Below are 15,079 nucleotides of genomic sequence, written 5' to 3'. Positions count from 1 at the left end.
AGAATTGCTTGTTACTTGACATTTGTATAGTCACATATCTGCTACAATGCCTTTTTCCTTCTGATCTACACTACAGACTTGGGAAGTAGGTTGTTATGATCACCAGTGGACCAAAGGACAAAAAGTGAAGTAATATGACTTCCCCAAGGACATATAGTCAGCTAGTCACCATGTCCAAAAAACATTTCTCAAACACCAACTAGTTTATCCTTTGCCCCACTTACTTGTTAGCAGCCACAGCAGTAATTGCACCATACACAGCTGGTTTGGAGACCTTTCCTCCAAAGCCTCCACCCACTCGTTTGACGTGGCATGTGATCCTGTTGATGGGGATGTTTAAAGTAGAGGACACTGTTTTCTGTAAAAGAGACAGGTGATTTTGTAACAGGAGAATCTTAAACTGTATTTTATGAAACACAGAATGGACTCAATGAATCCACTTTCAACAATCAGTAAAAACAGAAACAAAATTGTGTGCATTTACTGCATCAATCTCCTGAAGGTTATTTCTGGTCCAGCTGCCCAGTTGTTGGTGCCTACCCTGAAAATGATTTTGTATTTTCATTGTGTATATTCTATTTTTACTTCTTTGTGTACATTAAACAATATGCTTGGCATAGTATTTTTAATGTAGTCACTTAAATGTATGTTAAATTGAACTGTGGGGCTCATTTATGGACATTTCATTCATCTTCCTTGAACAGACTTTTGGGTGGGAAGCTGACATTTTTCAGGGAGGGGAAATTGACTCAGGTGTTGTTAGAGCCAAGGTCTTCTTTTACCCAGGGGCAGGTGCTTTCAAAGGACTTTTTAGGACATACAGGAAGGAAATAAGAATGAGTCCCCAAACATTGATGGTCTATCAAAAAAAAGTCACCTCTTCAGTTAAAATGTATACAATATGATACTTGCTTACAGTATATATTAAGGCTTTAAAATAACATGAGTAATAGTATTTTAAAAGAGGAACCAGGATGATTAACATTTTAACAATAACATGAGATTGAGTTCATGTAACAGTATTGCAAGTGAACACATCTTAAAAAAAAAAGTAAACCAGTAGATTTCCCTTTTTGAAAACTGAGCTAAAGGTCTTTAATCTTTGCTACTCTGGTGATACCCAGTAGTCTGAAATGGGGTTCCTGTAGATAAAATTTACATTATTTAAAAGGCTTATAACAACTTGGTAAAATAAGGGAAGTGTGAAAGGAGATTGGGAAGATCCTGGATCCCTTACCTGTACGTGGGATGGATCCTGAGTTGATACATAAATCTCCATCTCTTTGTCCTCAGCTTTTGGTATGACAAGCACTCTTTGTGTCTCCATGTAAAAATGTTCCTGTCCTCCAACATGCATCTCACCTGTTCAGTCCCCAAACATAAGAAACCCTTAGTGGGCAGCTACAACGTAGGGTGTGGCCAGGGAAGGGGCTACCCCTGCTTTGTAAATGTCCTGGGACATTTATTATTGACTTATTTTTATCAACTTATTTTTAATGTTATCGACTGTTATTTTTTCCCCCACAGATAATTCACATCCTATTTGTTTGTAGGTTTTCAGAACAGATGTAGCAGAAATACCCTGGGAACAAGTTATGAGGATTCTGAGGTGTGCTTTGGGCTTGGTGCCTCACTGATTTTACTCTGATATAGCTAATGTAGAATGCCTGAAGGAGAGAAGTCGGGATCAAATACTTCCAACCCTAAACTCAGGGTTTTACCATCGGGCTTTGCTTCTAACACCACAAAAAAAAACGGTCTGCATAAATGCTCTTTGTTTCTCCCAAGAAATAAGTCCAATAACATCACTCCTACTAGTTTATAGTTGGAAGTAAGATGGACAAGATAAATTTGCTAAGATGCTGTACATTCAGAAGCAGGCAGATTAGTTCTAGGAACCATCGCTTTTGTCCCCCAGGCCTGACTTTAGAGTTCTTAGTCTAAAACTGAGACCCAGAGAAGTGAAGAGATTTGACCAAGGTTATATAGTTAATAAGCAGTAGTCTGAAACAAATCTAATAATTTTCCTCTACCTGTTCCATTGTCTGTTGTTGAGGGAGGCGGGGTGCACTAGGGTAATGCCATCTTTCTAGATTCTTCACTCAATCCAGATATCCAATCAGTTGTGGATTTTCATCTTCCTTCAGAATATCTCATATATACCCCCATATCTTCTCTGACATGGTTCACCCCTTAGCTTTCTTGGTCTCCTTCAAGACGCAACTCAAATCCCATCTTCTGCAAGAAGTCTTTTCTAGTTCTCTTCTCCCCCATTCCTAGTGTCTTCTCTCAGATTACCTTTTTTTTTTTTTAACACTGTACACACACATTCACATATATATGTGTATATGTATACACACATACACATACATGTACATATAAATGCAACTGGGTTATACAGTGGATAGTGTGCTGGGCTTGGAGTGAGGAAGACTCTTTTTCCTGAGTTCAAATCTGGCCTCAGACACTTAGTAGTTGTGTGACCCTGGGCAAGTCACTTAACCCAGTTTGCCTCAGTTTTCTCATTTGTAAAATGAGCTGGAGAAGGAAATGGCAAACCATTCCATTATCTTTACCAAGAAAACCCTAAATGGAGTCATAAGGAGCCAGATACAACCGAAAAAACCAAATATAGATACAAATAGATAAAAGCTATATAGTGATGCATCTATATAGCTATATTTATGTATATTTTGTATATATGTACTATAGCTGTTTGCATGTTATCTCACCTAGTAGAATGTGAATTCTTAGAGAGCAGAGGCAGTGTTTTTGCCTTTCTTTGTATCCCCAGTGCATTGCCTTTCTTAATAAAGCCCCCTTCTAAGCATATTAAATGCTTAATAAATTCTTGTTATTGGTAATAGTGATTTAGGACTGAAAGAGACCGCAGAGGTCACCTGATCCAACTCTCTCATTTTAGGAAATGAGAAAACTGAGTCTCAGAAAAGGTCAGTGGCTTCCTAAGGTTATATATGTGGCTATAAGTGGCACAGTCAGGGCTTAGAGCCTAAATTTTCTGCTTTTAAACCCAGTTATCTTTCCAGTTCCAGGTCAGAGTCTCTAATTTTTTGTTTGTTTGTTTCTGAAAACAGTGAGACAAAGAGTCCATTAGTTCTTAGAAGGATGCATCATCACATCAGAGTATTCTCTGCCTTCATGACATATAAGTTTTAAAATGATTAAATTAAATATATTCTTATTACACAGAGCGGCTTACCCTCAAGAATTTGATCAACATCTTCAAATGCCTTCTCCACGTTTCCTTGCTCTAGTTTTTTTTCAGAAGTCAGATATGAATTGTGTCTTATTGCATCCTGAATGAAGGATAAAGCAAACAATGCAATATATTTTTACTTTGTCTTCCATTAGCATTTTCTTCTTAAAAAAATCACCAGTAACTTCCTGAAATTCTTGTCTTAGAAAAGGACTAAAAGGAGAAAGAATGAATTAGAATCACTGGAAAAACAAGCAGATGAAAGAGTACTTTTGTTTTAATGAAATATGTAAAATATGATGGGACAGAGGTATCAAGTGGAAAATACCAAGTTTGTTTCTACTCAACTCTCTGAAGAGAGAGTGTATGCCACCAGTTCTCCATCACTCTCCAATCCTTGCTCCCTCTACAAACATTGACATCTGTAACTTGGCTCCTTGTTCTAAGGATATATCTGAGTGACACAAAATAGTCAAAGAGGTCACGCTGGAGGGATTCGTTAATGTATGGTTACAGGCAGATTAATAATGGAACCACATGAGCTTTTGCCCAACTGATCTGGTATGAAAATGGTTGTCAGGATCAGGGTCCCTCCATGATCCTTGTCAATAATAATGCCAACCTATCAATTTGTGCTTTCTTCCAAAATTATGTTTTAAATTTTCTTTGTGTCTATTCTATATTTACTTATGGCGTTAGTTATCTTTCTAGTTAAGTTTTCATGATCTAACTAGAGTTGCCTAAGGTAACAGGGGTAGGAGTGGGGGTTCCTGGGGATGAAAGGTAGAGGTCAGATAGCTTTCCTAATCCTAACAGGAACCAGGCTTCATCAAGTAAGAACACTAATGAAGCAGGCAGGGCAGCACCCTAGAAACAGTCTGGAAAAAGGGTGTAGAGAGGACCTAATATCAGGACACTAGATTTTTTCCTTAGGACCACACCAGAGGGTCATGGTTATAACAGATGGCAAGTAAGTGGAGCACAGAAGTGAGAGAAACAGTAGCAATGACTATAGCAACTGGGAATCTCCAGAGAATGGGAATTTTACCTTCTCCCAATCCCAGGAGTCCTCAAAGAGAGGGCTGCTTCGTGTTAGGGTCGTTAGACTCGTTCCTCTCATTCTCTCAGCCCTTCATCTGGCAAATTTGGAAGATATTCCTCACAAAGGTTATGGCGACTTGCTGAAGGCCTCTCAGGTACTAATGAATTGCTGCCTTAAGGACTTTTCCTAGAGAAGGTCTCTTTTCATTTGAAATCCTGAGTACATTGCTAGTGACCCATATAGATCATAGAGATTCAGGTAGTTTTTAAAAAGAAAAGGGGTAGACAGGATATCCATTTCCCTCTCAAAGATGTTCACACATACCCAGGCCTACCTTCCACCATGGCACTTCCTCTGACACCAGCATCAAGCTTACATTTTGACGCTCTTATATAAGGTTGGCTCTATGTTTATCAGCTGCTGGCATTTGTGTGCCTTTGTGACCTCCTAGGCACAGATGCTCCCCCCTTGATACTATTAGTTTTAAGAGCTGTCATGTCATTATATTGATGGGAATTATATTTTTGTACTGGTCCAGAGGGAAGAAATAAGGCTTTTGAGAGAGAGTAAAAGAAAGATAGATTTCAGCTTGATAGATGGACCAAATTTCTCCTAATTAATAGCTGTCCCAAAATGGAATGGGCCCATGGGAGAGAGGGGAATTCCTAGTGACTGGAGGTTTTCAGACAGAGGCCAGATTAGAAACTGGGGAATGATGTGGTAGGAATTCTGTAACTAAATTAGATGATATATAATTCAAGATCCATCTTAACTGTGTTATCCTGTGAGTTCTATGAATCTTCTAGAGACGTCCCATTCCTTGAGGGCGCTAGCTTGAAAATAATTATACCTTTCAATAAAAACTGTCTTTGTAAAAAAGAAAAGAAAGCTGTTCATCAGTGAACTTGACTCAGAAAGAACACTGTACAAGGGTCCTTGGGAAGGTAAAACAATTCCACCGCTTTGTGGGCAAGAGACTTAGAAATGTCGGTTACCTCAATGGTGAAAATCACGGGTTCCTGGTCCTGGTAAATGATCTTCACCTTCTCAACTGCCCGCTTTGCATAAACATCTGATTCAGCAGCCACAGCACAGATAATATGACCCACACAGAGCACCTGCAGGAAGACCCAACATAATGACCAGGTGGAAAGCACTGGTTTCTTTTAATTGCTGAACTCAACCTTTCTGGTTCCTTAGATGTGATTGTTTAAGTAATAACAATAATCTAAAATAATTAGAGACTTATCGGATTATAGATCAAGAACTAGAAGTTAAAGGTCATCTAATCCAACCTATCATTTTACAGAGAAGGAAGCAGCCTCATGGAGGTAAGGTGACCTGCTCAAGGGCACATAGGTAGTAATCAGTTGCTCCTGATTATTCTTGCTTACTTACTCTAGGGTAAGGCCTTTTTTTATTTGAATCCTGGATATATTATTGGCAACCCACATCTGTAGCTCATGGAGCTTCAAGTGTTGCTTACAAAAGAATCTATAATAAATTGTTAAGCAATATTTGTAAAAACCAATCTGTCATGCTCATGTATGTAGAACAGAGGTGTCAAACATGTACCAAGGACACTGCAGAATAAAATAAAAATGTAATGGGGAAATATTTAATAAAATAAATGAAAATACAATAGAATGTAAATAATGTTAATATGTAGTTTTCTAAGTCAATATGTGACTGCAGGGATCTTTAAGTATAGTTTAGGGGGCCTATTTCTTTTTGAGATAGATACCTCTGATGTAGACACTCATCAGCACAGACAAATATGGCAAGAACATGTTGTAATGGCTTGTTAACCTTTCAGTGTGCCTTATGGATGTAAAACCATATTATTATTTTTTGGGGGGAGGGAGGAATTGGGGTTAAGTGTCTTGCCCAGGGTCACACCACTATTAAGTGTCTGAGACTAGATGAACTCAGGTTTTCCTGACTCCAAGACTGGTGCTTTATCCACTTTGCAACCTAGCTGCCCCAAAACCATATATTTCCAAAGACATTTTTTTGGGGGAAGTTTAGAGAATCCTGTATAGCCCTGGAAATCACTTTAGTATCTAACATGAGACATAGGACACAGAGAAGGCATAGATTTCTGTGCATAGGGCATCCTGGCAGAAAAAAATCTATCTTCTTTCTGGCATTATCCCATGGAATAATTGGCACAGTAGTTCTGTGACGAGGAAAACATTCTCTGCACTTGTCAGGTAAGTTTTTTAAAATTAAATTTTAATTCTTTTGATGAACAAAAATCCATTTTCTCTCTCCCATCTCCCCCTTCCATTAAAGAAAAGAAAAACAAAACCCTCACAACAAATATACACAGTCAAACAAAACAAATTCTCACAATGGTCATGTCCAAAAAATATGTCTCATTCTGTACTTTGGGTTCATCACCTCTCTGTCAGTAGGGAGTTAGTGTGATTCATCATTGACGACTGGTACATTTAAGAAAGTTTTGATGAAAGAAGACATCAGCTTGAAAAGATCAGCAAGGGGCAACTTTCACATAAAATAACCTTGTGGGTTTCCATGAAAGGATGTGAGGAATTCAAATAAGCGGGAAGTTTCAGACTTGTCCTCTCTTCTGCTGTCTACTTCTCTGACATATGTTGTCTCCACTTAAAATAGTATTTTTCATATGTATAGTCCTGTGTACTTTCCAACCTTCTTCTATATGTCATCGCATACAATCCTCCTTCATGCCTTCTTTAAGTCAAGAAAACAGGTATTATTATCTCTATTTCACAAATCATAGTAATAGCCTGCATTTACATAGCACTTTAAGTTTTGCAAAGCTTTTTATGTCTTTTATTTCATTTGATCTCCACAGCTACCATGTGAGGTAGGTATAATTATTATTTCCATTTTACAGTGGAGGAAATTGAAACTACTTGACAAGTGACTTGTCCAGGAATACAGACAGTAAGTATCCAAGATAGGATCCAAAGTCCAATTCTTCATGACTTCAAGTGTAGCATTCTATCCACTTTACTACCTAATTGCCTAATCAGGAAAATGTGAAACAAAACCATGGAATTATAAAATCAGAGACTGCAAGGGACCTCTGAGGTCATCTAATCCAACTTTTCATTTGGCATATAAGGAAACTGAGGCTTGATGAAGTTAAGAGACTTGCCCAAAATCTCACAGGTAGCAACAATTTGAATACAGATTTGATTTGAATACAGGATTTGAATACAGATCTTCTGACTTCAGATTGAGTGTCCCTGCACCACCACAGTTAGGTGTCCTACAGTTAATAAAGGAACCAAAGCTAGACTCTTCCAACTCCTGGCTGAATAACCATTTTATTTGATGTCTGCTGTGTCTAGGGTCTGAGGGACATACATAATTTAGATGAGATTTGATCTCTGCCTAGGAGAGGGATAAGATAAACATTGGCAAGGAGAATATGTAAAATTATGTTATTGATAGATGAGAAAATTGTAAAGCAAAGGACTAAGATTTTTTTCCTTTCTAAGAAAGGAACTTTGAACAGAAAAATGGAAGGGAAAAGAGGAGGCAGGAAAGTGAAGAGACTCTGACTCTTTCAAACCCAGAGATAGAATTTTCTATTATAGGAATGCACAGGTATTTGAGGGAATTTAGACTGGAGGCAGATTGTTGTTAACTTATATCCATAGTTATCCATGAAGATGTATAATACCTCATCTACAGCAAGCAGTTTCTCATCTTCAGAGCCATTGGTACCTGGAATGTCCTCGGCTGTTATCACCTCAACCACACCTGGTAGTTCAAGGGCTTCAGATGCATCAATGGATCTTGGAAAGAAAATATTAGAAATGTTTGCGGTCTTAGTGGCTACTGAGGTCCATAGTGGTTCTTTCAGTCATGACTCTAGTCCATGACTATCCCAGGTAGATGGGGATTTGAATTTGATGAGCATGGAGAAAGGAAATGAGAATATATCGCCAAATATATTGCTTTGGTAATCTCTCCTATTGCATTACTCTCATTCTTGGAAGCCTTCCTTTTATGGTTCTTGTAATTTAGGGGTTATAGAGGTTTGTCTCCCACCTGCGTCTTAGGTTCCTCACATCTATACATTTCCTGGGTTGTCTCAATCTTAGCTTCTAGTTTCTACACAATTGAGGGAGCACTGGGATAATGGACACTTTCTTGGTGGGGGGTGAACCCATGGTATTTGGATATGCTTTTTAATTGGTTTATAGAAACATTAGAGTTCACTTACAAGATTTTTGCATGAGCCCTGGTGCTGGTTACCAAAGCCAGGAAAAGTTCTTTATCTACAACAGGCAGGTCATCACAAAATATAGCTTCCCCAGTGGCATGTTTGATACCAGACTGGTGCAGAATTGGGCGTCCAACTGGATCATGGGGAGATTGTTTAGGGTTTACTCCCTGCAAAGGAAGATAAGAATGATATGATTTGTTAATAGTATGGCAGAAACTAGGCATAGACTAACATCTCACACCATATATCAAGATAAGGTCAAAACAGGTACATGATTTAAACATAAAGAGTGATGCCATAAGCAAATCAGGAGAGCAAAGAATAGTTTAACCATCAGATCTATGGAAAAGGGAAGCAAATGTGACCAAACAAGAGATAGAAAACATTATGAAATACAAAATGGATAATTTTGATTGCCTTAAATTAAACAGTTTTTGCACAAATCCAATGCAACCAAGATTAGAAGGAAATCAGAAAACTGGGAAACAATTTTTACAGCCAGTATTTCTGATAGAGGTCTCATTTCTCAAATGTATAGAGAACTGAGTCAAATTTATAAGAATATAAGTCATCTCCCATTGATAAATGGTCAAAGGATACAAACAGGCAGTTTTCAGATGAAGATATTAAAGCTATCTATAGTCATATGAAAAAATGCTCTAAGTCACTAATGACTAGAGAAATATAAATTAAAATAACTCTGAGGTGTCACCATTGACTAGAGAAAAGCAAATTAAAATAACTCTGAGGTACCACCTATCAGGTTGGCTATGACAGAAAAGGAAAATGATAAATGTTGGAGATGATGTGAGAAAATTGGAACACTAATGAATTCGTGGTGGAGTTGTGAACTGAGCCCACCATTTTGGGAAGCAATTTCAAACTATTCTATAAAATTACATACCCTTTGATTCAGCAACTCCATTACTAAGTCTATTCCAAAGAGATTATAAAAAAGGGAAAAAGACTCACATGTACAATAATATTTATAGCAGCTCTTTTTGTGGTGGCGAAGAATTGGCAATTGAGGGGATTCCCATCAATTGAGGTATGGCTGAACAAATTGTGGTATATGAATGTAATGGAATATAAGAAATTATGAGTAGGCAGATTTCAGAAAAATCTGGAAAGATTCACATGAACTGTTGCTGAGAGAAGCGAGCAGAACCAGGAAAATATTGTACATAGTAACAGCAACATTGTGTGATGATTAACTATGATAGACTTGGCTCTTCTCAGCAATGCAAGGATCTAAGGCAATTCCAAAAGACTTGTGATGGAAAATGCTGTCCATATCCAGAGAAAGAACTATGGAGTCTGTTATGGAGATCAAAGCATACTATTTTCACTTTTTTTGTTTTTTTCTTTCTTGTGATTTCCTCCCTTTGTTCAGATTCTTCTTTCACAACATGACTAATGTGGAAATATGCTTAATATGATTGTACTATATAACCTATATCAGATTGCTTGCCATCTTGGGGAGGGGGAAAAGGGGAAGGAAGAGAGAAAAAAAATTGAAATTCAAAATCTTGTAAAAGTAAATGTTGAAAAGCTATCTTTACATGGAATTGGAAAAAATAAAATACCATTACATGGGGGTAGGGGGAAAGTTCTGTTAGGTACTACCAAGCTACAAAGCTTTTGAGGGTAACAAAAAATAAAAAAATGTAAATGGTGAGAGGACTGTGGGAACATATACTGTTGGTGGAGTTATGAATTCATCCATTCATTCTGAAAACAATTTAGATTTATACTAGAAAAGTCACTAAAATGGCCATATCCTCTGACCCAATCATACCAGGCATGTAAACCAGGGAAGTTACAGGCAGAGAGAAATATAATTATATACAACATAAGTTGTATATAATACACAAATATTTATAGTGGCGCTGTGTGCAATAAAGAACTGAAAGAAAAAAAGAATATCATGATTCAGCCAAAGAAGACAACCAGTGGGGAAACTAGCATTTATTTGGCACTTACCATATGCTGGGCATTGTGCTAAGCACTGGGCATGCAACGAAGGGCAAAAACATTCAGTTCCCTCAAGAAGCTTACATTCTAATGGGCTAGACAACATGTGAACAAATAGATAAATGCAAGATACCAACAGAGTGGAAAGAATGTAGTCCTTCAGAGTAGAAAGAAGGTAAAAGGGAAGGCTCAAGTGTTGGGCGGACCAGAAAAGGCCTCTTGCACAAGGCAGGGATGAGGGTTGAATTAAAATCTTAATGGAAACTAGTGATGTCAAGAGGGGGAGGTGACAGATTTGCCCTGTATCAGGTTAACTATCAGAAATAGAATGATAGAATATAAATACAGAATGAAACACTAGTAGGGAATTCCCACATGTTCCTGTGGTTTGAGTCTCAGAACATAGACTACATGTCTTAATGTAATTATAACCAACACAATGAAAATTTAAATCCAGAGTTTCAATGCCCTTTTGCTTTTTCACAAATAGCTTAGATAAGACCAGCAAGATGAAATAGAGGAAGCTGGTCTTTGGTTCCCCTACCTTCTCCTTTCTGTGCCTTTTTCCTTTTCAGTCTACCTATTTGCTTCCTCTCCATCTCATATGTTCTTCCCCATTTCTGCCCCTTATCAAAATCTGCTTGAAGGAAAGCATCTGATAAATACATTCATACAAAGCTATAAATGACTAAGTATTATTACTTCCCATTTTATAGAGATGGAAACAGGCTCTGAGAAGTTAAGCTAGGAAAATCAATGTCTCATTCACATTTCATGGAGCTGAGTAAGGAAGATTTTTTTTGAGAGAATTAGATGGTCTCAGGAGATCCTGGTATCAAGATGTTTAGACATGGGACAGCATATCTGGCCAGTCTTGATCTTAAACTTTTGCATGTTGGTCTAAAAAAAACTTTGACTACCTTCAAAAAGCCATAAACCAGTAAGAGTTAGAGTTAAAATTTTTAAAATGAAAAGTAAGTGGACTTCCAAGGAATAAATAATAAATAAATTGCTAAATGCTCAATGGATATGAACAGACAGTTTTCCAAGGAAGAAATCAAAACAACTTATAGTCATGTGAAAAAATGCTCTAAATCATTATTGATTAGAATTGCAAATTATAACAATCTTGAGATATCATTTTACACTTATCAGTTTGGCTAAAATGATTGAAGGGGAAGGCAACAAATGTTGGAGGGGAGGTGCAAAAATTGAGACATTAATTCCACAGTTGGTGGAACTGTGAACTAAACTAACCATTTTGGAGAGAAATCTGAAATAATACCCTAAGAGTTAGTCAACTACCTATATCCAGCAATACCACTACTACGTCCATTTCCAAAGATGATTAAGAATAGAGGAAAAAAGTCTATATCATCTAAAATATTTATAACAGCTCTCTTTGTGGTGGCAAAGAATTGGAAATTTCTGAGATGCCCATCAATTGGGGAATGGCTCAACAAGTTGTGGTATATGATCATGAGGGAATACTACTGGGCTATAAGAAATGATGAGCCCATTGATTTTAGAAAAACATGGATGGACTTGCAGGAAATAAGAGCAAAATGAGCAGAACCAAGAGAGCATTGTATACAGTAACAGTCAGATTGAGAAAGCAAAGGTGGAAAATGGGGGTGAGAGTAAGGGGTTATGGATGAACCTAGATTTGAAGCCTGAGTGACTAGGAGGATGGTGGTACCCTTGATAGGAAAACTGGGAAAGGGTTTCCAGAAAAAGGTATGTTCAGTGAGGGACAGGTTAAGTTGAAGATGTCTATAAGGCATCTAGTTTGAGAATTCACTTTGAGCAACAGGAAAAACTCTGACCAACAGAGTCATTTTGACTATTATAAATACCCAAGTTAACTACAAAAGACCTGTGGAGGAAGATGCTATCTGCATCCAAAGAACTGATAAATAGAAGTATCTTTAGAATGTGTACACACATGTTTGTGGTAACCATCTGAGGGGGGAGGAAAAAATTTTAAAAAGAAAGTTGCATGCTAATTTTATTATATATTTAAAAGTATTGTACATAATAGGTTTGCAGTTTCATGTGCAATCATCTTTTTTCCCCTATTCTACTATGTTATAGAAATAAAGAAAAAAAGAGAAAATTAATAATTAAGTATTAATAAAATATTTTTAATAAAAAGAATAAATACATTTTTCTCTAGCTTTCAACACTGTTGATCACCCTCTTTTCCTTGATATTAATTATTCTTCTTTCTAGGTTTTTGTGACACTAATCTTCTCTGGGTTCTCTTCCTACCTCCTCATCACCCCTTAATTTTTGTTTTTTTCTGGATCATCATTTATCACACTCACTAACCATAGGTATTCCACAGAGTTCTGTCTGGGCTCTTTTCTCTTCTTCTTCTATTCTGTTTTTCTTGGTGATCTCATCAATCCTATGGATTCAATTATTATCTGTTCACTTGTTTCTCAGATCCACTTCTCTGTCCTAACTGCCTTCTTAACCTTCAGGCTCTCATTTCTAACGGCCTATTGGAATTCTCAAACCAGATGTCTTATAGACATTAAGCTTGACATGTCCCACACTGAACACATCTTTCTCCAGAAGCCCTTCCCCAATTTTCCTATCAAGGATGTCATCATCCTCCCAGTCACTTAGGCTTGAAATCTAGGTGTCATCTTTGACCCCTTACTCTCACCCTCCCTCCATTTTCCAATCTGTTTCCAAGCCTTATCAATTCTACCTTCTTAACATCCCTAACATATGCCTCCTTCTCTCCTCTGACTCTGTTACAATCCTACACTATCCCCTTGTCACCTCATCCCTGGATAGTCTTTTGATTGGTCTCCTCAGCTCAAGTCTGTTCCCAATTCAATCCATTCTTCACTTAGCTGCTAAAATGATCTTTCTAAAGCATAAGTCTGATCACATCACTTTCCTACTCTTTAAATTCCAGTGACTCCCTATCACCTCCAGGATCAAGTATAAATCCTCTGTTTAGAGTTCAAAGCCTTTCATAACCTGGTACCCTCCTACCTTTCCAGTCTTACTTTCCTTCTCTCTCTACATATATTCTGTGATCCAGTGACACTGGTCACCATGCTGTTTCTTGAACTAGATACTTCATCTCCTGACTCCAGGTATTTTCATTAGCTCTCTCCCATGCTAGGAATTTTCTGACTACTCATCTCTCTCTCCTGACCTCCCTTGACTTCTTTTGAGTCCCAGCTTAAAGCCTTTCATGATTTCCCTTAATGTTAGCACCTTTCTTCTTGTTGATTAGCTTTAATTTATATTGTATATATATCTTATTTGTACATAGTTATTTGGATGTTGTTTTCCCTACTAGATCGAGTAGCCTGGGGAACAAGGGTTGTCTTTTACCACCTAGCACAATGGCTAGCACATAAAAGTTACTTAATAAATGCTTGTTAACCAGTCGGTTGATTGACTGAACCACTGACTTGGAATTCTTGGACTCCTCTGGATACTGTGACAGGAAACTCTTCCAGAGCACTTAGGAACTTCTCGGAAATGTCAAGATATCGATGGTTATTCTGAAAGATAATTTAAAAAATAAAGATATTAATTATGCTCAAGTCAAGCTGTGTACCATATTACGTCTCTGTTAATTTAACAATGTATCAAAGTGCTAAATATTTGTTAGAGAAAAAAAGGAAGGAATCCATGTAATACCCAGCACAGGCAACTCTCATTCTGCCCTGATGTTCTCAAACATCTAGAATAACAGCCTTATGAATCTGACTTCTATACCTCTTCCCCCTATCCCCACTAGGAATTCATCCACTCCACTTTGGGACTCCACCTTGGGTCTAAGCCATCCTGATTAGGATGGGTGAGTTCCCTCAACCCACTATATTTGACTGGCTTCAGAACATGGTTTGGTTCCCATTAAACCATCTTCCAGGACAGCACAACATCTTTCCATCTGTTTCAATGCTGTGCATGTGTGTATACTTTTCTTCCTCCCCCATACCCTTCTACAGCTAGTTTTGGGAATGATGCACAAATCAGTATTAATTTTTCTGTTGGAAAGGCCATACAGTCAGCTGCATTATGGCTCTGCCCCAAGCTGAATACAAAAGGCATTTGCTAAAATTGCAGAGAAACTCTGCTGCCTTCTCATATTCACTCAAAGTCTCCTAGCTGACTCATCATATATACGTCATTCCAAATGGACACACTAACCCAGTGGCGTAGAGGGCCCAGGGTCCAGGAACCCCCAGTGAAGGAAGCTCACTCCAAATTCAGCAATATTTCCAGTACATTATGCCACTTCCCAACATACAAGCTTCCCTCCTGCAATGCTTCCTCCTTTTATCTCCTTTCTGTCTGTATTACATTTTCCCAGGGTCAAGGTCTCCTGGACTTCCAAGGTGACAATTAACTAATCTTATAAACTGAGTGTATTGAAGTGTTAGTGGGAGAAGGCTAACTTCTTCCTTTTGCTAGGAAGGAAGGAAGCAAGCAAGCAAGAAAGAAAGAAAGAGGAAGAAAAGAAGGAAGAAAGAAGATATTAATATTCTGAATTCCAACTAATATTGTGGACAGTCTTTCTAAAGAAAGACTACCTAGCTACTGACAAGAAGTGACAGCTCAACTCATACTTAATAAAGCTTGGGAG

General features: G+C 37.7%; 1 protein-coding gene and 1 long non-coding RNA gene across 4 annotated transcripts in view; one reads left to right on the top strand and one right to left on the bottom strand.

The window, feature by feature from the left end:
• The window catches only part of LOC140509584 (aldehyde oxidase 2-like), a 128,502-nt gene that overhangs the window by 62,165 nt on the left and 51,258 nt on the right, over positions 1-15,079 (bottom strand). For all 3 annotated transcript variants that reach the window (XM_072617220.1, XM_072617221.1, XM_072617222.1), the window contains exons 16-22: positions 13,899-13,991; positions 8,482-8,651; positions 7,936-8,050; positions 5,255-5,377; positions 3,221-3,317; positions 1,238-1,362; positions 225-358 (exon numbers count right to left, since the gene is read on the bottom strand). In XM_072617220.1, the coding sequence (XP_072473321.1) occupies positions 225-358; positions 1,238-1,362; positions 3,221-3,317; positions 5,255-5,377; positions 7,936-8,050; positions 8,482-8,651; positions 13,899-13,991 (857 nt within the window). The remainder of the gene's footprint in view (positions 1-224; positions 359-1,237; positions 1,363-3,220; positions 3,318-5,254; positions 5,378-7,935; positions 8,051-8,481; positions 8,652-13,898; positions 13,992-15,079) is intronic.
• LOC140509591 (uncharacterized) overlaps positions 1-15,079 on the top strand; it is a 29,758-nt gene that overhangs the window by 6,320 nt on the left and 8,359 nt on the right. The window lies entirely within an intron of this gene.

The sequence above is a fragment of the Notamacropus eugenii genome, chromosome 6 (genome assembly GCF_028372415.1).
Source record: "Notamacropus eugenii isolate mMacEug1 chromosome 6, mMacEug1.pri_v2, whole genome shotgun sequence".
Classification (NCBI taxonomy): Eukaryota; Metazoa; Chordata; class Mammalia; order Diprotodontia; family Macropodidae; genus Notamacropus; species Notamacropus eugenii.
The sequence above is the reverse complement of the archived record's forward strand: the minus strand, read 5'-3'. Positions and strand labels throughout refer to the sequence as shown.